This window comes from Acartia tonsa, chromosome 7, assembly GCF_053477335.1.
Source record: "Acartia tonsa isolate MP-2025a chromosome 7, ASM5347733v1, whole genome shotgun sequence".
Classification (NCBI taxonomy): Eukaryota; Metazoa; Arthropoda; class Copepoda; order Calanoida; family Acartiidae; genus Acartia; species Acartia tonsa.
Window position 1 is genome coordinate 43,146,378 of NC_137266.1, and position 26,550 is coordinate 43,172,927.

Below are 26,550 nucleotides of genomic sequence, written 5' to 3' on the forward strand. Positions count from 1 at the left end.
TTTTACTTTAATTGCAAGGGAGTGTGGATCCACTGACAATATTGTAGATGCAACTAATAAATTTGTACTTAACTTTGCATTTAAAACTGATTGATCCAATTATTCAAAATAAAGTACAATGTACAACATATATAATGTTTTCACGAATTGGAACATTTACTCAATGTAAACATTATTTAAACTCATAAGACTTCTTTAGACTAATTTTTAACTATTAAACAGTCTTTAAATGTGAATAAAATGAATTTAAAAGACAATTGCGAAGATGATGTAAATACAGTGTGTTTTTTTATGAGAACTTTTTTTAAAGCAATTTTACCCCACTTATAGTTATCAGAATTTAATGATTAATGGCTTATTTTCTTCGTTTTTTAATGCAATTAATAGAACAACAAAAAATATTTCAGTTTTTATTTAAAAAGTACATTAAAATCTAAAATTCAAAACTTAGGTGTCAACATATAAAAATGGTTTTAGTGCATTTTTCTTTAAAAAATTTGATTTTCTGTAGTCGACTTTGGGGGGCCAGTACTTTCTCCCTGGTTGAGAAATGATCTTTAAACTTTGATATGTTCTAGTACATGTCCCAAATAGTATCTGTATACATTTTTAGCTCTATATCTCAACTTTGAAGTGTTTAGAAGCCATTCTTGCAAAAGGTTGATTATTTGAGCGTAAGAAAAATGCGCTAAAACCATTTTTAGATGTTGACACCTAAGTTTTGAATTTTAAATTTTACTGTACTTTTTAAATAAAAACTGAAATATTTTTTTGTTGTTCTATTAATTGCATTAAAAAACGAAGAAAATAAGCCATTAATCATTAAATTCTGATAACTATAAGTGGGGTAAAATTGCTTTAAAAAAAGTTCTCATAAAAAAAACACACTGTACATATAAAATGAGAAATATATTTATTTCTGTGCACACCATTGATTTGAATTTGTTTTGTTTTAAGTCTCACTTTCTCATTCGCTGGCTTGGTTCTCATTTGATTGGTTGGTTAAAAGTGGAATGAATAAATTTATTTTCCATTGTCTTTTCCCTGAAATATTCTATTTGCGACAGGGGTCTTGAGGGATAAGACAATGGAAAATAAATTGATACATCTCCAATAATGATCAACAAAATTACCCATATATAGATTTCAATAGTTGGTTTTTACACTACTGATCACCAGCCAAAATTCAATAAAGTTTATTAAGCCAACGAATAAGATAACATATTTTATTAAACTTTGGGTACCATCATATTTATAGTCCAATACCCCTCCCTCCTTGATTTGCAGGTATCTAAATGGATAAGACAATGGCTGATAAATTAATTTACATCCACAGTGATGATACACAAAACTTCCCCTTCAGTAGATTACAATTAGTGGCTGAAACGTTTAGACACTCAATTTAATAAATCAACCTATCAAAACTCAGTAAAAGTCCCCAATGTTGTTAGGCCAGCGAATAAGAGAACGTTATTATAAAACTTTGGGGACTTGTGTGATAAACAGCCCAATGTCCCCTCCCTCCCGGCCTAGTAATGTGTCACGTGTCAAATGCTACGTTGATGTCAAACTGACAAAAAATATACGAAATGATATTTCAGTGTTTTTACAATGCAATAAAAAAAAATATTTTCATCAATATTGTTTTGTTCCCCAATGTATTATACACTGAATTAAAAACTTTGGGGGCCATTATTAAAGTTTGATTGGTTTGTACTAGTTATTTTTTAAGAGGGTAATGTGTTATAATAATAAAAAGTAGATCGAATGGTTACGGACCCAACATGAAAAATCCTCAGAATAAAAAAACTCAAGGCATCAGACTTTTAAATCATTATTATTATTATTATTTCACTTCTCCGAAAAGATGATATATTCTTGTAAAAAAAAATCAAGATGACTCTATGTCTGAAGCTTGAGATCTCGCTACATACTGGACCGATATGGTCCTCTTTTGCAGTGGAGCTTTATAAAGGTCGAAGGATGGTTTATAACTATTTTGGGAGAGGGTACCTCTACCCTGCCAAGAGAAATTGCCTCTAAAAATACCTTTCAAAATATAGAAGTTGGGAGTCGACTTACATGAGAAAGCCCAATCTTTCCCGCTTTTGTATAATTTTTGAGGAGTACGATTCCTGTGACGTCATATAAAAAGGGAAGGGGGGAAGCAAATCTCTTTTCTTTTTCCCACGAAGAGATTTTCTTACCCCCTTCCCTTTTTCTTTCCCGAAACGTATATGACGTAACTGGAATTGTACTCCTTAAAAATAATACAAAGCGGGAAAGATTGGGCTTTCTCGACTTTCATCCCCTCCACATTTTATCTCAACACTAGTATATTTTATCATAAATGTATAAATACTATTGAGGACATGTGGGAATAAAATCTGATATATCTTTTTACCTTTTTTTTGAGCACAGCCACTTCAGAAATATTATAATCGACTGCGCCCCTAGCATCTGGGAACTCGAGGGAGAAAATAGCCTAATACCATCCAAAGATCAACGTGAAGTAGTTCAGTAGTTATTAAAATCTACTTTCAGACAAAAAAAACCTTACTACTTTACATGATAGGATTTATCCAATATTTGAAGGTACTTTTATTTGTTGACAGCTTCAAAAACATTATAAAAAGAATAATAATATATTTTTTTCTAGCATTACTAAAATTTTAACTGTTTATCTTAAACAGTAGCTACGGAAATCATGAAATATATAAACGTCAAGCAGATGTACAGACGGAAGGACATACGGACATTTGGAGTGGTAGAGTAGCATCACTTCTTATGAAAATCACCTTTATGTATACGGCATAGTCCAAGACCACTGAGTTTGAAGTTTTCACGTACCTAAATTACAAAAATTTAAACAAAATTAACTTCAAGGGACAGTCTTTTTTTTTAATTTTTGTTCATTATTTTATTTGGTACTGGCGGATTTTTTGTTGTTGTATAATTTACTATTTATCTTTATGTTTTAATTTATATTATCTATTTTTATGGTTTATTGTTTAATATCTTCTGCACCCTTAGCCCCAAGAGGCTCTACAATGAAAAAACAGCCTCTAACCACAGTATGACATATATTTAACTTAAACTATATAGATTAAACATGTAAGTTTAAAAATAGTCTATTGTTGGATGATTATTTGATATGCAAATTATGATTTTGACTTTCATTTTCATTGCTCTAAAATATTACTGCTATATCATGCTCATGAAATAATCTGTAAATTCAAACTATTTATACCTTTCCAGGAATCTTAAATCTTAGATTATATTTATTAGAAAATAATTAAGTTGTTGTTTAAAGTTATGTTATAATTAATCAATTTTTCATGCTATTTTATTTAGTGTACATCTTAATGCCTTGAACTATATGGCTATATTGATTACTGAAAAATATTTATGTTAAAATTAGTGCTGAGCAGACGTAAAAATGAGAAATATAAGTAATACTGATATATGATCAAACACATTAGGAACTAGATGTCCCTAAGCTAAGTTTTATCAAGCCCCTACTTTATGCCTGCTTCGAATATCCCTTTTGTGGCAACGCCCCTTGAGGGGCATTCCTTCATATTTTCACAGTAGCTTTCCTCCTATTTATAGCCTCTGTGGGGGCTCTAACCCTGCGGGGTTAATTGCCTAACCCTGCAAGGCAATCACCTAACCTAACCTAAAATAACCTTTCAAAATACAACGAATCACCCCTTAAGGGGCATTGTCAGGAAAGGGACTATACCCAAACATCCTAGTAGGTCAACAATATTTTTAAATCTTTATTTTTTAATTGGTCCAGACATAGACCAAATAAGATAATTGTGAGGATTAAGAATGATATCTAGTACAAATGGTAAGATATTGTAGCAGGAAAACAAAGAATAAATATTGCAATATAAAACAAGGATGACAACATCCAAAAGTAGCAAGGCAAAAAAATCATTGATGGGATTACACACAAGGAGATTTAAATAGCATTTATTGAAATAAAGAATCATGAAACCTTTTTACAAACATTTTTATATTTTTTAATATCTATATTTTGTAGAATGACTGACCAATGGACAAAGAAAATTACATACTGGATACTGATTGGTATAAGGAATCTTCACCAAAAAAATCAGCCATATCTCTTGTATAACAACTGAGAATATCACATTTTCCCCATAGTGTTTTGAACTGACTGACAAAGCAAATTATAGAGTAGCTTTGCTACCTGAAAAGTGAGGGAAACAAAAAAAAGAGTGTTACTTATTGCATAAAAATCTGGCAGATGGGTGAAACGTTAATTAAAACCACATTTTTTTTTAATTTTTGATGAAGTATAGCTTGAATTTTCTCTTCCTGTGTCAAAGGCATTAGTTACAAAAAAAGATTTGCAAGTTGCAAGAAATTAGAATTAGTACATTCTGTTTTTATAAATCTTATCTATATGCATTGATATAAAATTATAATTCAAGCAGCAGGCATTATGTATTATGTATGCATAGTCTAATTTTGGTTATCAGGCAATAAACACTCAGAATTTATGAATATTGCAAACTGTTTGCTCTTAGAGGCATGGCCATGACTTTTTTTTAAAGGGGGGTATGATAAGAAAAAAAAATATTCATAAAAAATGAACAGGGCGGTTGAGAAGGGAAGGTGTAATTATATTTTTTTTTAAGTGAGACTATACGATCAACAATATGCTCATTTATAAAAAAAATTATTAGTGGGTAGGTAACCCCTTCTAAAATACTTTAAGTTTCCAGGCCTTATATTGAATAGTGCCAGATGTATTCAATAGTACAAAAGTTGAACTTCAAATATTTTTTATTTTAAGAGATTTTTATTTAAGGATTATCACACTATAGCAACCATTAATTTATCTAAAAAGAAGAGTGTTCTTTTAAGTGGGTGTGAATGTTAAATAGCGCCAAATTTTATTCTATTATAGAGTTTTAAGGAGAAGGAAAATAAGAAATAAAAAAATAAAGAGATTTTATGAAATTAAGGATAGTTAAGTATTATGCCATAAAAAAGAGGATTATTTTTTTGCTTTACTATATCTAACATTTTTATCATTTAATGAAATTTTAGCTTACAATGTTTTCAATTAACAAAATAGAATAAGGTTTCCTAGTTTGTGGTAGAGAAGCTACTGTATAATTCATCTATCCGTAAATCTGTGGTCCGTCGGTTTGTCGCTTGTGCTACAAAATGTGCTATATATATTTTTATTTTTATATTTTTAAACCACTTACTCTTTAAGTTTGTCCATTCATGATATTCTTGTTCTTTGCTACTTATGAATGTTGTCATCCTTGTTTAGTTACTATGTGATGTAAGTATTATATATTGATTTTACTATGAAAAGAGGTGATAATTGAATTAATAATATTATGTATAAAAATAAGTGTTGAATCCCTGATGAGTAGACTGCATAACACCCCCCCCCCCTCTTCTCCCATTTTAAAAAGTGCTTCTTGTCCCTTTTAGGAGCTCTGACCTTGCGTGTCATTTCCTTGCGGGGCTCTCAAGCCCCTTACTTAACATAACTGATAATCTAACTTAAAATAAGGGAGTATCACAACTTTTTTTTCTGGTGGGGGATATTAATTTGTGCAACTGTTTATGATCTAATTATGACTTATAATCTCAAGAGAAAGTAATAATTTTCTATATTTAGGGCGAGCCTGTCTGAGGAGCCGAGAACATCACATTTAATCCATAACGTTACTGACTGACGGACAGACAAAGTGAATTATAGAGTAGTTTTGCTACTCAACTAAAATAGCCTCGACAAATAATCTGCACAGTTATTAAAAATCCTATTGACAAAATAAGATATCTTTATGTATGTTGTATGTATAACAATTGTTCCAAAATCTTTAGGAAAGTTTAGAATTATACCCCCCCACCTCACCTTTGATCATAGCCCCTAAAATCTCTTTTTTGAAATAAAAATAAATGTGGGTGTGGAATTTAGGGGGGGGGGGGGCTAATGGCTGAGCTGATAATATTCTCCTGGGAAAGTCAGGAGAATATTCTAAAACCACCCTATGAAATGTACAAAAAAATTTGACAAGCATTTTACTTGATCTATAGCTTCCGATAAAAAACCTTACTACTTTATATAACAGGATTACACTTTTTAAAAGCGAAGCATTTCTATAATTAGGGTCGGTCCGTCCGTACGTCCGTCTGTCCGTCCGTCCGTCCGTCACTCCGTATGTCCGTCCGTCCGTCCGTCCGTCTGTCCGTAACGGATAGCTTTTTTCGTTAATTTAGGCATGTTAGAATTGTCCTATCGATTTCAAACTTTGCATGGCGATTCCTGTAGTAGTTAGGTACGATTTAGAAAGCGTAGCAACTCTATAATCATTACCAAAATGTCCGTACGTCCATTTTAAACATGTTGATTTTTTTACTTTTTTAACAACAAATTTTTATATGATCTAATTATCCGATCGATCTGATTTTTTGTATACTGATTCCTGGGACATCAAAGTACAATATTATAAGCGAAGCAACTCTACAATTAAGTCCTAAAAATGTAAGTATGTCCATAAACATTATTCTGTATCAAGCAGTTTTTCAACAAATTTACTTACAAACAATTTTGCATCGACTCTTATGCAATTTATTCAGTTCTGACATTATACAAGTGTTAATGTCCGTTTGTCCTACCATTTCAGTGCTTCGCGTTTATGGATGTTCTCATCCTTGTTTTAGTTTTATTTACATTTTTCAGGTAGCGCTACATAAAAGCAAACCTGTCCTTGTTAGGTATATTAATAAAATCTGTCTTTGAACTATTGAACTGGAAATAAAATGAAATTTAACATTTTCAAATAGGAGAGAATGTTTGAATTAGTATTTGAACAAGTTCATATCTTAAACATTGATGTAAAATATGGTTTTTGTTGTTCTTGTTATTTAAGTTCATATTAATTACACAGTTTTTGTTTTAAGGTAATGGCTTCTTTTTCTTTACACATATATTTAGGTTTGTATTACCATAGTGGCTTCGCCCTCTAATTGCTGGGGGCAATTTCTACGACGTACCACCCCTCCCAGAATAGCCTAGAGCCTGCTCACGACTAATACTTAACTTCCATTAAAATAGATGAATGATCAGTCGAGCCGTTCAAGTGATCTTATCGGTCATAAATGCGTACGAACAGTTATAGAATATTTGATATACATATTTTTCATATTTAACCCCCCCTCCCACCCTAAAACATATATTTTTATTTGTGGGATGGAACTTCTAGGATCTACAGATTCTAAATATTTTACATTTTCATCATCAATTTAATAATGTGCATATATAGGTTTAAATTTTATAATTGTACAACACTCCTCCCTGTAACATGAGTTTGAAAAGTAGAAAGACACCAAATTGGAACACAACACGTTAATTTAGATATGGGTTCTTTAAAAATACAGCAACTGTGGTATGCTCGATGGAAACCAAGATATTATAGTGATGCTATGCACCCAGCTAATCCTGTTATTCTACAATTGTAAAGCCACCTGCAAATATGTAAGATACTGGTATTGATTTCATCTCTCAGTTGTCCTGCAAGTGGAGGGAGGGGTGTGACCCCTCCCTCCCCCTTCTTAAGCACCGGAACCTTCCCCTTCAACCACCAAGTTATCAGCACCACCTCAGCCCTGAGGACAGGGGTTCTAAGCCTTCTTTCACCAGATAGATTCACCACCCACACGGACTATTGTTGTCACAGTAATCATCAAACCTTCCCTTTTAGTACCCAGACCTACCACTCAACCCCTCTATTCTTATCTACCTATTGTGCTGTTCCATGGGCTATCTTGCCTCCCCCGGACAGGGATAGCCATCTACCTAACCATTGCAATTATCTATGTTTAACTATTATAATTTACCTTTGACTATCTCTATTCCTAATCCATGTGCATTTATATTATATTGTATATCTTTAGTAACCTTTAGACCCTGAATAAAGTAACATCTGAATAGACTTTGTTTGTTATTTAGTGATAGCTAGAGAAGCGCAGCTTCTCTATAATATATGTGTCCACGTCTGTTCGCACTGCCGTAGTCATTTGAACTTGGGTATCTGCCATTTAACCGAGGCGGATACCACACAACAGGTCATATTTTTTTTTAAACAAGCTTGATTTAAATAATATTTTAAATATCAAGGTTGCTAATTTCATAAAAATTTATTATAAATACATATATATTTTAATGGTAATTTAAGCTGGCTAATACAGTTTGGATGTACAGAAATTTAAATAGAATTTATAGCTTTTCTTCAGATTTATAGTCCTTGAGGTTAGGGGGGATATATACATCCAACATAAAAACCTGTTTTTTTCTGATTGCTTTTTTGACAATGCTGTTTGATTTGGACCAAAAGTTTATTTTTATACTTTTCAAACTCATGTCCCAGGTAGGAGCGACCATCAAATATTTTTGGATATTGTGCAATCTGATTATTTCATAATTGTTCTTTAAAATATTTAATAATTAATTAACTACAAGGTTTATGTAATTTAGTTCACCAAACAAGTTTAATTATTATGTTATATATGTATATTAATTTCTTTAATAATTAGGAAAAATATTGTTTATCAATTTGAAGCCTCAATTTTTATGTCAGGGCAATTATATCCTCAAGTAGCGCAGAAACAACAAGATAAGAACAGTAAATTGTTATATGTTAAAGATTTAAAAATTTTAAAATTTTAAAGAAAAAATCTTGGAAGACAAAAATAATGCTATAGAAATATTTGAATATAGTCCCTTTCGTGGCAACGCTCCTTAAGGGGCGTTTCTTCGTTTTTTTCACATTAGCTTTTCTCCTATTTCTAGCCACTGCGGGGGGCTCTAACCTATCAAAAGCTATTTTAAAACTACGACGAATCGCCACTTAAGGGGTGTTGCCATGAAAGGGACTATTCCCAAATATTTTTTTAAAAGACATACAAAAATACCCTAGTCTTAAAGAATCTGCACTAAAATATTAATTTAGATTTGATAAACAATATTTTTCCACAAAGATTTAATTAAGTTTAAGAATGTACACTGTATATATTTTGAAAATTATTATGTATTTATTTTCTGAAAATATGCTTTTATGTTTTATTTCATTTATTTATCTAATTGTTATTGACTAACTTGATGCTTGATGGGTATAAGTTCCTGTCAAAATATTAAAAATGTAAAACATATTTTTTTATTTGCAAGTGTTTATCCTTGTTGATTATCTAGGTTGTACTCAAGTTATGTTTATAAAACTTTTCGCCAATTTTTGCACAATCACATTTTTGCACTAATCATTAGATTTGGAGTGATTACATAGCGGTTTTGTTCAATAAAGATAAAGGGGAATTCTTGGCCTTTTTAATTTTAAAAATAAATGTGAAATATTATGGTCTAAACCCAAGCAATATTATCAAACTAAAATATTCAAATTTTGAGCAATTTTAAATGGAATTAATTTGCTGTATCAAACTCCTGTTTATTCCAGTCATTCAATGATCTTAATGAATAAATCTTGACACACAGACCACCAGTTTCTTTTGTAAACTGAATGCATGCAAATCATAAGAAATAAAATGTTGGTATAATTAGATAATAGTTATTTCTTGCATCGTATTATAAACAGCTTGCCGCGGATATAAAATGTACATTAATAAGATTAAAACCAGTTTTTTTAGCTTCAAGAAGCCAAAGGCACGGGCCAAAAAAAACTGGTTTTAATCTTATAATTGTACATTTTTATATTCATTGAAAACTGGATGTAATATGAAGCTAGACATAGTTTTTCAGTATGGCTAAGAAACGATTATAATCCACTGTATATTAATCGGTTTAAAAAAAAAAATTATTGGATTTTTTCAACTTGAATACATATACATAAACATATTCTTTGGCAGAAAAATTAGTATTTAATAAAAAACTGTAACTCACCCCTGGACTTTATCTGTTTGTTTGAAGGTCATCTTGGAAAGTTCATACGAGTAGGAGCCAACTTGGAATTTACACGACTAAAATACAAATATAATTAGTTTGAAGATTAGTCATAAAACATATTTGGAAAATATTCAATCATTTTGTTGAAGACTGCTACCAGATAAATATACCTGTAGTCTTTCAAATTATTCAAAAGAGGACTATCCACGAACCAGAGCAAGTGACTCTAAGCATCTTCCAGCATTGACCCAAAGTATTTTTTAGTGAATATACTAGGTTTATGTTTAATATTTGCTTTATCGACTAAAAAATTAGGTTTCACCGTGGTTTTATATGAAAAAAAACTTTGAAATGTAAATAAATTTTTAAAGCAATATCATCAAATGCTTTGTTGAGTTCAAAGGACAAAATGAAATAACACTGCAGAAAAGCATCAAATGTTGTAAGTTGCAAAAGTACATTAATTAAACTGTTTACAAGTTACCAACCCTTTTTCTAAATATACATTGTTAATCACAATAATATACTTTTGTGTCAAAGCTTTTAAACAACAGTTTGAACTCATCAAAACATTCGATGATATTGCACCAAACAATGCTTAACATTTCAAAGTTTTTTTCATATAAAACCATGGTGAAACCTAACTTTTTAGTCGATAAAGCAAATATTAAACATAAACCTAGTATATTTACTAAAAAAATACTATGGGTCAATGCTGGAAGATGCTTAGAATCACTTGCTCTTGTTCGTGGATAGTCCTCTTTAGCAAACCTATTACAACTTAGTGAATCTAATTTCATAGAATTTTTCACTGATGGACAAAAAGATATTTCCAATTAACAAAAGACTTGCTGCAAAAGAAAGAGTTTTGTAACATTTTATACCATATAAGATGAATGCAAAACAACTTATATGAATAAGATTTTAGACTTGATAAATAACCCTCTTCAAACACAATATTTTACAAATTTTATATAAGACATACAAGTTTTAGACTGTTTTTTTTTTATTCTTATTTTGATAATTAAAGTTTTACAAGCAGCATTATCTTAACATTCCAATGTTTTTTTTTGTCTTTGTATTACTTTAAAAATTTCAATAGCTTGATTAGTCTATGTTTTTAAGAAAAGACCACTATATACAAGATTACCTAGATGCCAGGAGCCAAGCCTCTATATAGTTATGTATTCTGAGAGCCCAAATGAATAATTTAATTTTGACTAGATTATATAAATATGTATGCAATTCTGACAGAGCATATTTTTAAAATTCATATTTCAAAGATAACATTTTAATATGTTGGTAAATTAAACTACATTTTTTTTGATCAATTTATTTTTGTTTTCTTGTTTTATGATGTTTCTTCTGCATAATTTATTGCTAATTCACTTTCAGCCTTATTAAGAATTGCAGAATTTCTAATCTTTTATATGATTAAATCTTCTTAACTGTATTGCAAAACAATATTTCGCACATAGTTGTAAGACTTGGGATGATGACATCCTTGTTCATGGGTTACAAAATATATGTTTCATAGCTCGTTAGATAAACCAATATGCATAAAGTTTCAGGGATTTAGAAATAATTAATTTTCCACACAAAATTCTCAAAAGCAGGATTTATCTAGAAATTTTTAAATCTTTGAAGATCTATTTTTTTTAAGGTAATTGTTTCTATACCTACTTGATTAATGTATTAGTTGTCATAGAGAATATATATCTATTTCAATCTTTTGAAAATCACTTTTTCATCTAAAGTTTTTGTTTTTTCATTGATGACATTAATGCAATGAATATTAATTCAAGGTTTTTTTTTGTTTAAATTCTCAATTCGAAGTATCTAAAAGCACTTCCCAAGAAAGTTTGCCTACAGCCATGACACAAGATAAAAAGTACAAAAATGATCTAAATTTGAACATTTTCTTTATTGAGTGATTTGTCAATGAAATGCATTTAATAGTGTTAAGAATTTATTTAATTACTAGCAGCTACGCCCCTAGAGGCCTCTAGGGGCACTTGAGGGGAGAGTCGAATTTGATAACCCAATTTCTAATTTTAGATTTTAAAAGAAAAAGTAAAAAATAAATTTTTGGGGGGGCGAAAAAAAAACATTTTCGAGGGGGGGGGGGGGGGGGGTTGCCCCCACCATAATTTTTAATTTTAGTTAAAAGAAATTTTTTAAATTTTTTTTGGGGGGAGGATTTTTCATTTTTTGGGGGGTTGGGGGTGTCCCACCCACCAAGAAAAAAGTTATAAACCTTCACGGGACCTATGAGAAGCTACGGTTAAGCGGTTAGTGAGATCCTTCATTACAAACAAACACACACAGAGACACACAAACATCCTGTTACTTTATTATAAGGATTCATATTCTTTACATTGTAAAATAATGATTATTGAATTAGATTATGTATGTTTAGATTGTAGCAGGTTCAGGTCTTGACTCAAACAGTTCCATTAGTTACTTCAGATGCCCAACAAGAAAAGAAAGAGTAAGAGAAATAATATAACAAAATTGGTTGGATAATTTACAACATTATTTTCCTTGACATGAAAACAGGGGTGTGCACTGTGCACAGGGTTTTGCCAGGAGGGTATGGACAAATCTCACCTGTAAATTTTGAAACTCCCCTGAATTCAAAACTGAGGGGGTTGTAGGATTTATGAGAATAAGGGGAAGTAATACAGACAACAAGAGGGGTGTCTTTTTTGTAGACAATCCTCACTAGGTTTCCAACCCTACACAAGCAACACACCCAAAAGTGTCCATACCAAAGGGGTGTATCGGGGGGTTGTAGACCCTTGTAAAGCGGGGTATATCCACCTACCTTAATTGTTCCAAGGGGTGGATCACCCCCCCCCCCTTCTGCACACAACAGTTGTCATATTAATAAAGAAACTTATTAAAAATTTTATGTTTATAGCTAAAAGCAAGTATAAGGTATAACCAACAAGTAAAATAAATCTAAAATAATATTTGGGGGCAAATGGAGAGGTAGTCAATTTTGCGATGTGTTGCCCCCCAACGACAGCTGAAAATCATGTATAAGTTTCGTGATTTTTTTTGAATTAATTTCGTTATTGCTATAAGCTGAGCCTTTGCATCTAGTAGAAAATCTGAACATCTTCATTCTTGGTTACAAGCTAGAAATAGATATTTCCCCTTTTGATGCTAAACTAATTATAGATTTTTCTTTACATATAATTAATTTGGATATACAAGATGCATAGCTTTATAACTTAAAGGGCACTAAAGAATATCTATATCCAATATAACATATCATTTCATCATATCATGAAAAGGTTAAGGAATGATATTAATTTCCATATTATCTTTATTACAAAGTAGAACGATATTTGTCCATCTGTCTGTTTTTCTGTAAAAAAAATTATCCCCACAAATTTTTTTTAATTTTTTTAATCTAAATTTTAAAAAATGATTTTTAGAATTCAACTCAACTCCCCCTTCTCAAGTGCCCCTAGATTTATCTAGGGGCGAAGCCGTTAGTTTTTTACAAAGTACAACTGTACAATTGTCAAATTTTTTGTCTATATATAAAATCTTTCTTACATAGATTTAAAAGATATTTTAGATGACATTTTATTAATATTTTTGTGTACAAGTTCTATATAATATTAAAATAAACTTTTAAACTTAAATGCTTAAATTGAATAAATGCAGTTTAAAAACTGAAAGAAAAAGTTAAAATTTGAGCTGAATAAACATTATAGTTGTGAAAATAACTGAACTTTTCTTCAAGATCATACAACTTTTATCAAACAGTTATCAAAACAAGACTTTGATTCTAGCAAATTATTTTTGGATAACACATAAAATATAAATAATTATTTCAGCAATCTATAAAACAGATTCTAGGCAAAAAATCTCAATAATAACTGCGCCAATAAACCCTTAATTATTTTCTGTGTGTTAAAATATAGAGTTAGAACTAATTGACTTTTCTTTAACAATAAGAAAGGGGGGGGGGTAGTTGGGGCTCAACAAGTGACTTTGAGGGATATTGCCTAAAGCCAAGAAACCTGTTCCCTAAAGGTAAGGAAATATATTTTTGTGAGAAATTTACTATGGAATCCGATTAACAGACAGACACACACACACACACACACTAGGGTGGGTCGATTTTGGAAGTTTTTTTCTGAGGCCAAAGCGGGGATCTGCAAATGATTTGTATGAGTATAATACACCTCTGGATGATTTAAAATTTATTCTAAGTCTTAAAACTGCTGACGACCAGACATTTAATTGTATAGCTATTTGTAAATGAGAGTCAAAAATTTATTGAATCAGAACTATGGCTTCATGGTGTTCCCAGGAAAGGCATTGAGGAGTGGAATCAGGAACTTTTGCCCGTTTCAAAATATCTCATTCCTAGCCTGAGAAAATCTAAAAAACCTCTACAAATTGGACAATTCTCAATAAACCTTAAAAATATGTGTTTTTTTAGTGATTTCTAAGCCTAGGAACGAGATATTTTGAAACGGACAAAAGTTCCTGACTCAGCTCCTCAAGGCCTTTCCAGGGAGCACCATGAAGCCATAGTTCTGATTTTAAAAAAAAATTTGAATGTCGTCTTTGCATATTAATAAGTAATCAAATATATTTTTTAGTGGTCGCGTTCTAAAACTAAATTTTTTAAAATTCTTTTTCGGTCAGAAATGTTTTGAAGGTTATTTTTATCTGTTGCATAATCCCCTCTTTGTCTAATTCCGAAATGAACCCGCCCTAACACACACAAACACCTAGATATGTTGAGAAGTTGCACAACTAACATTAATTAAGAGGCTTTTTAAAATCTATTCAGTTGTGAATAATCCCTCTCAATATAAAATTGACAAAATTATCTAAATATTTTCCACAATACCAGGGAGGGAGGAGACATTGAACTGTAAATTATCACTGTACCATAGGCCCATAAACACGTTCTCTAATTTGCTGGGCATTTTTATCAATTTTTAATTGGTTGCTATAAACTACCAGAGTTCAAAGCTTTTAATCTATAATTGTAATCTACAATAGGGGAAATTTGATTTTTATCATTGGGGATAAACATATTTATTGACCATTGTCTTATCCCTTAAGATCCCTGAAATATTCAGAGTTTTATTAATCAAATAATGAATAGAGTGATTTTGTAATACAGTGAAAGCAAAGCTACTCTGTGGCTCAACAAGTAGCGCATCCGCTCGTCGTAGGGGAGGTGATAGGTTCGAATTTTGGTCCTACACCGTGTCATAACTATAAAAGTTGAAATATATATTTAGAGTAGGGGGAATGCAATGGCGCAACACATTTCCATGCACAGTTAGGACTTCTCAGTCAATGGTCGTGCAATAAAAGGATTGGTTGTCTAACGGGTATTACCCTAACACATTAAAAAATGCAGAGTATGTTCAAAGGTGACGTAGAGAGGACTTGTACCCGAAAATATTTAGAGGAAAACAGGATTTTCTTGAGTTATTATGAATTTGATAAAGAAAAATTAAGGTTTTCGTAATAAAACTTTTTTGTTTATACCTAAAAACCTCGCCAACCGCTCGACTGTTCTCCTTTACAGTGAAGTTTCTCAATGAAAGGTTTAAACTATACCTTAGGGGGGTAGTTCAACTTCCCACCCCCATTATAAAAATCCCTGTAAATCCCCCTCCCCCCCCCCCCAATAAAGATTTAACTTTTAATATCTTATCATTCCAGAATTATTAATCTTGAAATTTTTTTCGCAAATTCGCAAAAAAAAATAAAAAATGCTAATAATTTACAAGCATTGAATTGCAGAAATTTGTAAAAAGAATTGTCATTATTTATTTACGATAAAAGTTGTCTTATAAAACAGAGAATTTTCCGTGGCGCAGCTACTATTTAACTACAAACAGTTTATAATAAAAGTTTTGTGTTCAAACTTCTGCCAAATAACCTAAAACCTGCCACCGGGCAATACCAAGCTTACAAAGTCATCCTTAATCTAATTCTATCTAGTTCTTATGTCAAAATAAGTTTGTAATCATAACTCCATGTCGTTATTTTAATTAATATTTATTTAAACTGTATGTCTACTGCGGAGGGAAGGGAGATTGGATATTATAGTGGTACTTATTGTCTAAAATTTGCATTATTCATTTAAATCTACAGAAGAGGCAATTTTGTTAAATATTATTGGAGTCGCACATTAATTTATCATCCATTGTCTTATCCTATTAGATCCCTAATGTCGACAGGTTACTGCTAAATTTCATTGTACTTTATGTACTGTGCTATTTGCATAATTTGAATTTGCAGTAATATGAAAACTCCAAATGCAATTTGTTTTGGTTTAAATTGTATCTTTTTAGTGGTGTGCTTTCACTTCCCCACATGTATCACATCATCAAGCCATCAGAACAGCAAACTATTAGCAATATTAGCACAAAATTTCTCTTTTCCGTAGCTTCATTATTTCATAAAATATTTAGGGTTCTAAAGGGATAAGACAATGGCCGATAAATCGATGTTTATTCCCTATGACGATACATAAATTACTCCTTCTGTATATTAAGTGATTAAAATGTTTGGACACTCAACTTAGGGAAACAATTAATTAAAATTCAATAAAAGTCCTAAAGTTATTTAGCCAATGAATAAAAAATGTTATTATTAAACTTTAGGGACTAGTGTAATAAACAGCCCTATGCCCCCACTCTCCCTGTAATTTACTCCCTTTTAGGTTTAGCTATTAAGTCTTTTATCGTTTATGACTAAAGTAAAAGAATAGAAGGTGCAAGATGTATATGTAACTTTTCCTATATGGAAACTCATTTTTTGTCTGCTGCTAAAAGGGTCCTTGCTATTAGGGGGAGGCAGTTATCTGAAATATACATCTCTACTTATACATTCATTGCGATAATGAAACAATATGTCAATATTATAATATGCAGAAGTGAACAAACATCCTTTTTGAGGTTTCAAGTCTATAGTCTAGTCTATTAGAGCGACAGGAACTCTTAAAGATAAAGTAACTGTATGTGTGCGTGTGTGTACATTTAGATCTTGGAAAGTACGAGACCAAATACTCTCAAGTACTTTCTTTAAGAGTCTTATGTTGGCACTGGGCAGGTTTTAGGCTATTTATATACAATTAGGATGAATTGATGTATATCTCCAATGATGATAAAATTACCCCTTCTTTAGATAAAAATTATTAATAGAGAAGTTTGGACACTAGTTTTAAATAAATCAATCAAAATTTTAATAAAAGAACCCAAAGTTTTAGAGCCAACTAATTGAATACTAGGGTTACAAAACTTTGTGTATCGGCATAAATTACAGTTCAATGTCCCATCCCTCCCTGCTAAATATAGGTTTTATTTTTAGCTTATTTAATAATACCAAAAAAGGTTTTTATGATTAAAGGGTCGTTTTTCCCAAATAAATCATGAATAGCTTTCCATGTTCCTGACTATTTAATGGATTTCCAATACTAAAGCTTTTTTCCTATACTTGAAGGATTTATGTTTTTTTATTTATTCTTTTTTAGTAACGCTTTGCTTTATCTATCTATCTATCTATCTATCTATCTATCTATCTATCTATCTATCTATCTATCTATCTATCTATCTATCTATCTATCTATCTATCTATCTATCTATCTATCTATCTATCGATCTATATATCTATCTATCTATCTATTTATCTATCTATCTATCTATCTATCTATCTATCTATCTATCTATCTATCTAACTATCTATCTATCTATCTATCTATCTCCTACCTGGGCATCTAGTGGAAAGTTGTCAAACCTCATGGGACAAATAAAGTTGATATGAGTCGCCTAAAAATATATAAAAAAATACACTAATACATTTGAATAAACTAATCATTTATCATAAGGCGACGAATTAGATAACATGATAAAAAAAACTTTGGGTACCAGTGTAATTTACAGCCCATTTTCCATTTATATTTAATAAAAATGGGTTTAGAGTCAATATTATATTCGCATGTTATAGATTTATAAAATAATAAAATGTGAGTTATAAGCTGCAGCAAACTTTATTTAAGATTTAATACTCAATAAAAACAAGCACAAAAGTATTCACGAGTGGAGCATCAATGCAAAATATTAAAAACAACAGTAGAATGTAAAATGTTAGTATTTTTTAAAAACCCATTTCAATGGTTTATCCTTTTACGTAAAGTAGTAAGGTTAATTTTTCTGCAGCTTAAGATTTCTTCAACAACTAACCGATTGAGCTTGCTATTATAGGAAAGCTCCACAACAGTCTTATTTAATTTTCTTTCATATCCCGTCAAACACAGAGCCTTAAATGCTAGGAGCGTATTGTAATAAATAAAAGTGGCCATGGCTGACATATCATCGACAAACCGAAATTCCATTGAAAAAAATACTCTAAAATGTCTTTATGTCTCCATTTTCATGTTGACAGTATTTCTGTCAACATGTTGATGGCTTTAAAGACTATAGACTGTGTGCAGTGTAGAAAACAGGAAAGGAAGGGAAATTGGACAGTAAATTACCAATTAGTACCCAAAGTTTGAACACAACGCTATCTTATTTGTTGTCTCAAATAACATTGGAAACTTTAATTGAATTACGATTAGATGGTTTCAATCTATAAGTGTCCAAACTTTTAAACCAATAACTTTAATCTACTGAAGAGGTAAGGGGTCAATATATCGGCCATATTTATTTGACGGACAGACAGACATACCCTAAAATAATAATACGCCACGCTACAAACAAATAAATAGCTGCAAATCCTATAAACTTTTGCTTTATTATAACATTCAATGATAAAAATCCTATTCAAATTTTGTTTTATGACAATAAAATAACTCTAAATATTATTTTATTATTAATAAAAATGCAATTTTTATTAAGATACGTAGCAACTCTATAATTGTTCTACTTTCTTACTTACAAATTTACCCAGAAATTATGTAATAATGGATGTATAATACGTGGACATTGTGAGAGATTCTAACATACCCTGCTGTTTCTCTCAGCCAGCTAGATACCTCCCCCCCCCCCTTACAATTTTACCCTATACACTTCTCTGACCAAGGAGGAAAGTATTGACCAATATCTAAGGACTATATTAGCAATCTAAATTGGCAGTAAAAAAAACATTTATGATTTGATTAATATTATAGAGATGACTTGCTTATAATATTGTGCCTTGTCGTTCTAGTAATTTTAAATTTTTAAAATGGTAACGATTATATAATTGCTGAGGTTCCTAAATCGTACTAAACTGTTTTAGAAATCATCATGCAAAGTTTGAAAACGATAGGACAATTATAACATTTATAAATCTACAAAAAAAAACAGAACGTTATGGATGTGCGTACAGACTTACCGACCCTAATTATGGAAAAGTTTCGCTTTTAAAAATGAATAAAAATATTCTTTACGACGAATGCAAATATATATTTTTTCATTTTTGTGTGAGATCTAAAATTTTATTGGTAAAACTTCTCTTGAAAAAATATAAACTTCAAAGCATTATATGGAATAAGTATTCTGACAAAAAAAACAATACAGTTATAGATCAATGGGAGGTGACTATGGGCAGCTAAAAAAGCTTATTCGCAATAGGGTGGAGGACTGATTTTGTCCCATATCGCTATTGTAAAAATTATAAGAGATATCAAGAAAAACTGAGCATGTAGTCTTAGATTTCTGAAATGAAAATATCAGTTTATGGCAGGGCTGTCCAATATTTACATTTTTTGGGGTGGGGGGCGAAGCCATTAAAATTAAAGCTTTACAGGATTTACCAAAATTTTTATTTTTTTAGATTAAATATCCGTGTCTCTGGAAGTGCAAGAATATTTTTATATTTTTTTCTCAGATTTTAATCCCTTCTTGCCATTTTCCTTAAGTCCACTTGAGCAGTCAGGCCAAAGTTGGTATCTTAAAGTAGCGTTTTATGGAATTATCATAGAGAAAATAATAAAAGAGAGGAATCAAGGTATTTGGAGGACTAAAATAGGCAGTGGGCCTAGAGGCCTATATTGAGCAATGCCGCGCTGAATTTTTATTGTTATTCCACCACTTTTCAAAATGGGAATATTTTAAAATGTAATTTCAAGACAATTATAGTTGCTATTTGAAGCAGACATCTTATTTTTATTTAAGATTTATATTGCTGTCTATCTAACTTTTATTTCTTATTAAATAAACGTCTTTACAAATTAATATAAAAACTTTATTGTAAATCACAATAATCAGTTTTTCAGTGCCATCTAGCTTTGGATGTAGAACTAGAATTTCAAAGTGTTCATCTATTTTTATTTTGTCTATATTTTTCTTGTTTGAGCCAAACACTGAGGGCTAAATAATATCACTTGAAAATGTTAAAAATATTGTAAAAACGAGTATTGTCTTAGAAAAAATGTAGATAGCATTACAGATTATTCACTAATTTATATTATACAATTTGAAATATTTTATTTAATATTTATCCTTAGTTTTTGTGTATGTCTTTCAAGTATACAACTAGTGATCCTGGTGGCTTATAGCTGAATTATAAATTTTTTATTAGTAAATATTTAAAAGTTTTATTATTTTAATTAGATTTAAATATTACATTTAAGCTAATTTAAAAAAAAAATTTTGATCAATAAATGTAAATCCTCCCATTTTTAAACTAGGTTTAACAAACTTTTCTGCCGCACCAAAGCCGCCCCTGGCTGTTTGCTATTTAAGATCCTAAATCAAATTGTATTTTAAATATTTTCTTAAAATTTTTATTAAAAACCTGATAAATTATAGAATAATGATAATATATAGAAAATTTTTTTTTTTTACATATATAGAATAAGTTATGATTATGATGCAAAAAGCCATGGGCAACTTAAGCTTTTCTTCTGCTAAATTTTCTTTAAAAATTTAGGTATGGGGAAGTAGTATTTTACAATGAAAAGGGGGTGAGTATTCATGCTCTTATCCTTTTTCCTTATGGGAATTATGGAAGGGATTGGACTTTTAATAGTCCCCCCCCCCACCCCCCAAGAAATTTACTTGTAGATTCACTATGATTTCTATCTTTATTTCAAGCAAATAAAGAAATGGCACTTTAATCCTAAAGTTTTTTTTTTGTCTGAAACTTAAGATCTCAGAAATTGCTGGTTTGAAGTTTTAAATTTTTTGGAGTAGTTTCAGGCTCGTTTACTAACAACTCCCTAGACTAGGGACATAGCATAGTACATAATAATTTTCTTATAGTCCAATTTCCTAGGTTGGATAACCTCTAACCTCAATGGCCTATAACCTGTCTAGGACAAATATGGAGTGTCAAGGTGAGCTTAATGTAACGTTGAATAGCAGATTCAATGATTCGAATTATAAATAGTAAGTTAATGTATAACATCACATTATACATATTTTAATAATAGTGTTTTCTTTTTTCTTTAAAATAACAAAACTTTTAATTCCCTTGAATTAATTTACTTTGGAAAAGCGAGCATATTTATCAAATTATGCATGCTGCATCTCCTTTCCTCTAATTTATGGCTCTAGATTACTTTCAAAAGGACCAGAGAATTTTTTCAATGCGGAAAGTTTATATTGTACACAAACTTTTTTGGCTAATTTACAAGTTGTGTGTGTTGGTCAGTTGATTAGTTTGTGAGATGAAAAGTATTGCACTGAAATTTCAATTCAATAAGCTAATCCTAAAATTGTTTTGTGTCTCAGTTATTTAGAATTCATGATCATGAACCCTGCCTGGGGTTATACCAGCTTTAATAAACTTTAACCAACTGCACTAAACCTAACATAAGTTATCAATTGTTTTATTCTGTGGTTAAATGTGCATTTATGATTAGATATTTTTAACATCATTGGATATTTAGTTTCATATGAAAAAAAGGATTCAAAGAATCATTTCAATGATGGTGTTATTACAGAAGATTCTTTTATTTCTTTATTTAAACTATGAGGATACAATGTTGTTAAAATACAGGGTGTTTCAATAGAAACGTTATTTTTAATTTCTTAATTATGCATAGAAAATAAAACAATTATATAAAATGCTTTATATATTTAGAAAACCTATTCTGGGACATTTATGTTTCAAAAATTTAAAATTGATTTTTTCAACAAATTATGCCTTAAAAACCGGTTTTTCTAAAGACCTTATTTTTGAAGATTTATGGATTTATAGGTTGTGAAAAAAGGCACACATTTTTAAAATTCAAATTGCGCGGCTTGTATTAATAGTAGAAAAACGTTATGCATACCGTTAGAATCATCATAAGCTCTAGTTTTTGGATATGTAAGTAAAATTCCTATGCTTCATATAGCATAGGAGCTAGGTGGTAAAATGTTCTAACTTACTTAAAACTTTTCAACATTTCTCACATTTTTTAACGTAGCTCCTAAACTACAAATAGCACAAAAATAGTATTTATATATCCAAAAACTAGAGCTTATGACGATTCTAACCATATGCATAACGTTTTTCTACTATTAATACAAGCCATGCAATTTGAATTTTAAAAATGTGTACCTTTTTTCCACAACCTATAAATCCATAAATCTTCAAAAATAAGGCCCTTAGAAAAACCGGTTTTTAAGACATAATTTGTTGAAAAAATCAATTTTAAATTTTTGAAACATTAATGTCCCAGAATAGGTTTTCTAAATATATAAAGCATTTTATATAATTGTTTTATTTTCTATGCATAATTAAGAAATTAAAAATAACGTTTCTATTGAAACACCCTGTAGCATTGAAACATTTGCACATAATTGTGTGGTATCCGCCGAGGATAAATGGCAGACACCGGAGTTCAATTAGGTTACGGCAGTGTGACAGACGTGGACACCTTACTATAGAGAAGCTACGCTTCTCTAGCATTCACTAGATAATAATCAACATCTATTTCAGTTGTCACTTTATTGAAGGTTTAAAGGATACTAAAGCTATATACAACAAACAATAACTACATGGATAGGAATAAATAATCATAACATAAAAGCATTATAATACATATACAATAGTCAGTTTGGGCAATAATGATCCCCCATCCCTGGAAAGGGTGGGGAGAATTAAGAATACAGTTAACCATAATAAACATGACAGATTCAATCATTAATTTTAAGCATAGGGAGGGGGTCGTCAGACCCCTTCCCCAGGACTCGGGGGAGGGCCATTGACCCTCCACCGAACCCTAGTTCAGGGGTGCCATAGGCATGGCTCACGGTTGCCGAATACCACAACTCTCCCCTCGGAAGGCTGGGAGAGGGTTTCCCTACCAGACTTCCGACAGTGGTTGAGGCCTTCGGTCCGCTCCTTAGGGCTAAGATATATACAAACGATAATGATTCAATGGAATCCTAGTGGTGAGTGTTTTCTCAGGGTTGATGGGCTCCCAACGTGGGATAGAAGGCAGAGGCTGGCTTTGGTTGGACACGTTGTTCAGCGCCAGCAGGTGTCAGGTTGGCAGGTGGCACAGTTGTTGCTGGGACGGTCAGCAGTGGGGCCTGCTGGTTGTTGTTGGCAGCGGCTGGGGCGCTGGCTGCCAGGTTGATCTGTCCTCCTGAGGGGCCGCGGGGTCTGCCAGAGGGCGGTCCTGGCCTACCTGGGCGGTCATGCCCGCTATCAGCTGATTGCATAGACACCATCTCCTCGGCTGCTTCCCGGCCGATGGGGATGGCATCCCAGTCTACTGAAAAGTCCCGGGACTTGGCATGGGTGAGCCTGGCTCTAGCCAGAGCTTTCCTATACAAAGTTGGATGGTACAGGAACACTTGTGACATCGCATTCATGGCTGCTCGGACGCCTCCTTGTGCTGCTGCCAGAGAAATGATGGTTAGGTCCCCCAGCAGTTTGAGGATCAACAACAGCAAGCACAGTATGGCTGCGCCATCTCCCCACTCGTGGATAGCTTGTCTAAATCCAGCCCAGACATCCAGGGCGGCCTCTCCTTCCTCCGCCAGTCGGTCAATGTTGTAGGACACTATCCCATGGTCTCCTGTGGCCGAACAGCTGCCTTGCTGAACGCAGGAGCCATAGGATAGGCCGGTCAGCATGGCGCTCTTGTATGCTGGGAACGCTAGCAGTTGTTGCCAGTCGTTCAACTCAGCCTGCGAATACAAGCCCCCTGTACTGAAGTCATCCAAGGGCTCTGTCAGCAATTGCTTAGGCGTATCCAGCGGGGGTGGCCTCTTCTTAGGAGCGGGGGTTAACTCTATCCAGCCTTCCTCCGCGTGCACAGTCAGGGGGTATGTGGAGGAGCAGGGAATCTTGGTGGCGTGGCCACTATATACTCGTGTCACGGCGTCTACAAATCCGGTGGGTTCTACTGGCACTTTGTCCCAACACTCCTTGTGTTCGCGGACAACGTATTTATTGCATTGGCAGGTCAGCTGCAGCAGGATGTCTCCCCTCAGTACCGAGAACGTGCTCCCCTGGACACGCACCGGGTGGGCCGGGTCTAGTTGCTGGAGCTTCCAGCAGTTGGCCGCTACTTCTTCTGCTGCTGTGCTTTTCATGCGCGTTTCCAGGGTAAACCCAATATAGCCTGCATGTATTTGGGCTTGTAGGGGGACGTCAACATCCCTGGCCGACACTCTGGGCAGCGCAGCCGCGGCTGGGTCAGCGGCCACGAACAACGCTGGATGGTTGGTGGCATGGGCCTCGAAGTCGCAGTTCACTATCGAGGTGGGGTTGGTCATGTTGATGAAAAACTGGGCCTGATGGTCAACCAGGTATGCATCCATCACTAGGCTGGGCTGGAGGCTGCGAATCAGCCTCAAGGGGCAATCTCTCCCCAGGTGGTCCCACACGTAGGTTGCTTCCCCAGTGATGCAAGACAGCTCAGAATGGGGACACTCCAGGGTCAGGTGGTCAGATTGGGACTCCACCCGTCCATCCTCTACCACGTAGGTCTCTTCCTTGACCAGCAGCCGTCGCTCCTGGTGCACTAATTCATTGCGGTACAGCTGGCCCTCGAAGTGGACGTCCTCCCCTTCACAACCCACCCCCTTGGGGCTGTTGACGAGGGCGCCCACCATGTTGAGGGTGAAGAACAGGGGGTGGTTCAGCTGGAACGTCAGTGGCTGGGTCTTGCCTGGCAGCGTGTAGACTCGGTTCCTGGCCAGGTCTCGGCACGTTTCTGGGTCTATCTTGGTTGGCCTCATGAGGGTGGGGACCGAGGTCACCTTGAGGTGACCCCATACCCCACACCTGAATGTCCACTGGGACACGGTGAGCTGGCAACTGTACCCGGTTGTTTCCCTCACCTTGACTTGCTGCAGGACGTGCACTTCATGGCCCAGGGGCACCTCCTGGTGTAGAGGCTCCGTGTTACACATCTTTTCTTTATTGTAGGATGTGACGTGGGTGGGGTTGGCACAGTCCCATCCCACCAGGACGTAGCTGGTTGTAGGCCACACGGCTGCCAGCAGGAGGCCCCACAGGACCATCCACCAATGGAAGAAGCTTCCAGGCAACCATCTACCTCTCACACGCGGCTGGGGATCTTCAGCTCTGGTCACGGCTGCTTCTTGTGGCTGGACACGGCTGGGCTGCTCCTGGCTAGATACAAGTTTCCATTGAGCGTTATCTTTGTGCGGCCGGGGCACCCCGATACCCTCCCCAATGACAGACTGGCAAGCGACTGGCACTTGCCTGGGTGTCGGCTCCCCTAGCCCCAAGTGCTCCCTTACCTTGTCCAAGACATGCCCAGTGGCATGGGGCTGAAGTGCATGTGGCACAGGCTCGCCCTTACTCACTTCCCTCCCCTGCCCTAGGAACTCGGGTGCATGTGGCACAGGCAAGTCCTTATTTTCCCAAATTTCAATCTCCCCAGCCTCTGGTGCAGGGGGCACAGGCAAGGCTGGGGTTTTACAATGGCTTGGATACAACACATTTAACAAATTCAACTTATCCTGGTGTTGAGCAGCTGGGTTCCTTCGGCTGGCAGGGGGCTCTGGATGGCATGTAGCTGGGCTCTCCCTGCAGGCTGGTGGCGCTGGCTGACTGGGGGTGACGGGTGTCACCCCTTCCTCTGGGACTGCTGGCTCGTTCCAGGGCTCAGGTCTCTCGGTGGCGGCGACGGTTGTCGCCCCAGGCACCAGGTTGGAGGCTGGCTCGTTCCAGGATCCAGGTATCTCGGTGGCGGCGACGGGTGTCGCCCCAGGCACCAGGTGGGAGGCGCTGGATAGCACCCCCCAGTCATCACAGGTGGCGGCGCCGGGTGGCGCCCCATACATCGATGTTGATGCGCTGGCTAGCGCCTCCTGCCTCTCTCGTTCAGCGGCCGCCAGGGCCTCCCCGTACATCGTCTCAGTGACGCTGGGTAGCGCCCCTCCACTCTTGCTGGGTAGGCTCGGCCGAGCAGGCTCCATCATGTTGAGGCTAAAAGGCTGGGGCCTCAGGACCTCTGGCTCGGCGATGTTGTAGGGTTGCACCAGCTCCGGCCCCAGGTGGTTGAGACTGAAGCCCAGGCCAACCCGGTTGGGTTCAGCCGCGCCGCCCAGTACGTTGATCCTGGCTGGAACGGTCCCAAACTGCGGCATCCCGTCGGCTCGGTCCGCGGCTCTGGGGGCGGCTGCTTGCTGCGGTGGTGCTGG

The 26,550-nt window shown here is 34.4% G+C and overlaps 1 protein-coding gene across 1 annotated transcript in view; it reads right to left on the reverse strand.

Annotated features, from left to right (window-relative positions):
- Positions 1-26,550, reverse strand: part of LOC145324330 (glycine receptor subunit alpha-4-like) — a 111,020-nt gene that overhangs the window by 33,547 nt on the left and 50,923 nt on the right. The window contains exons 9-11 of the mRNA XM_080166945.1: positions 17,716-17,775; positions 9,950-10,026; positions 2,799-2,850 (exon numbers count right to left, since the gene is read on the reverse strand). Of these exons, the coding sequence (XP_080023071.1) occupies positions 2,799-2,850; positions 9,950-10,026; positions 17,716-17,775 (189 nt within the window). The remainder of the gene's footprint in view (positions 1-2,798; positions 2,851-9,949; positions 10,027-17,715; positions 17,776-26,550) is intronic.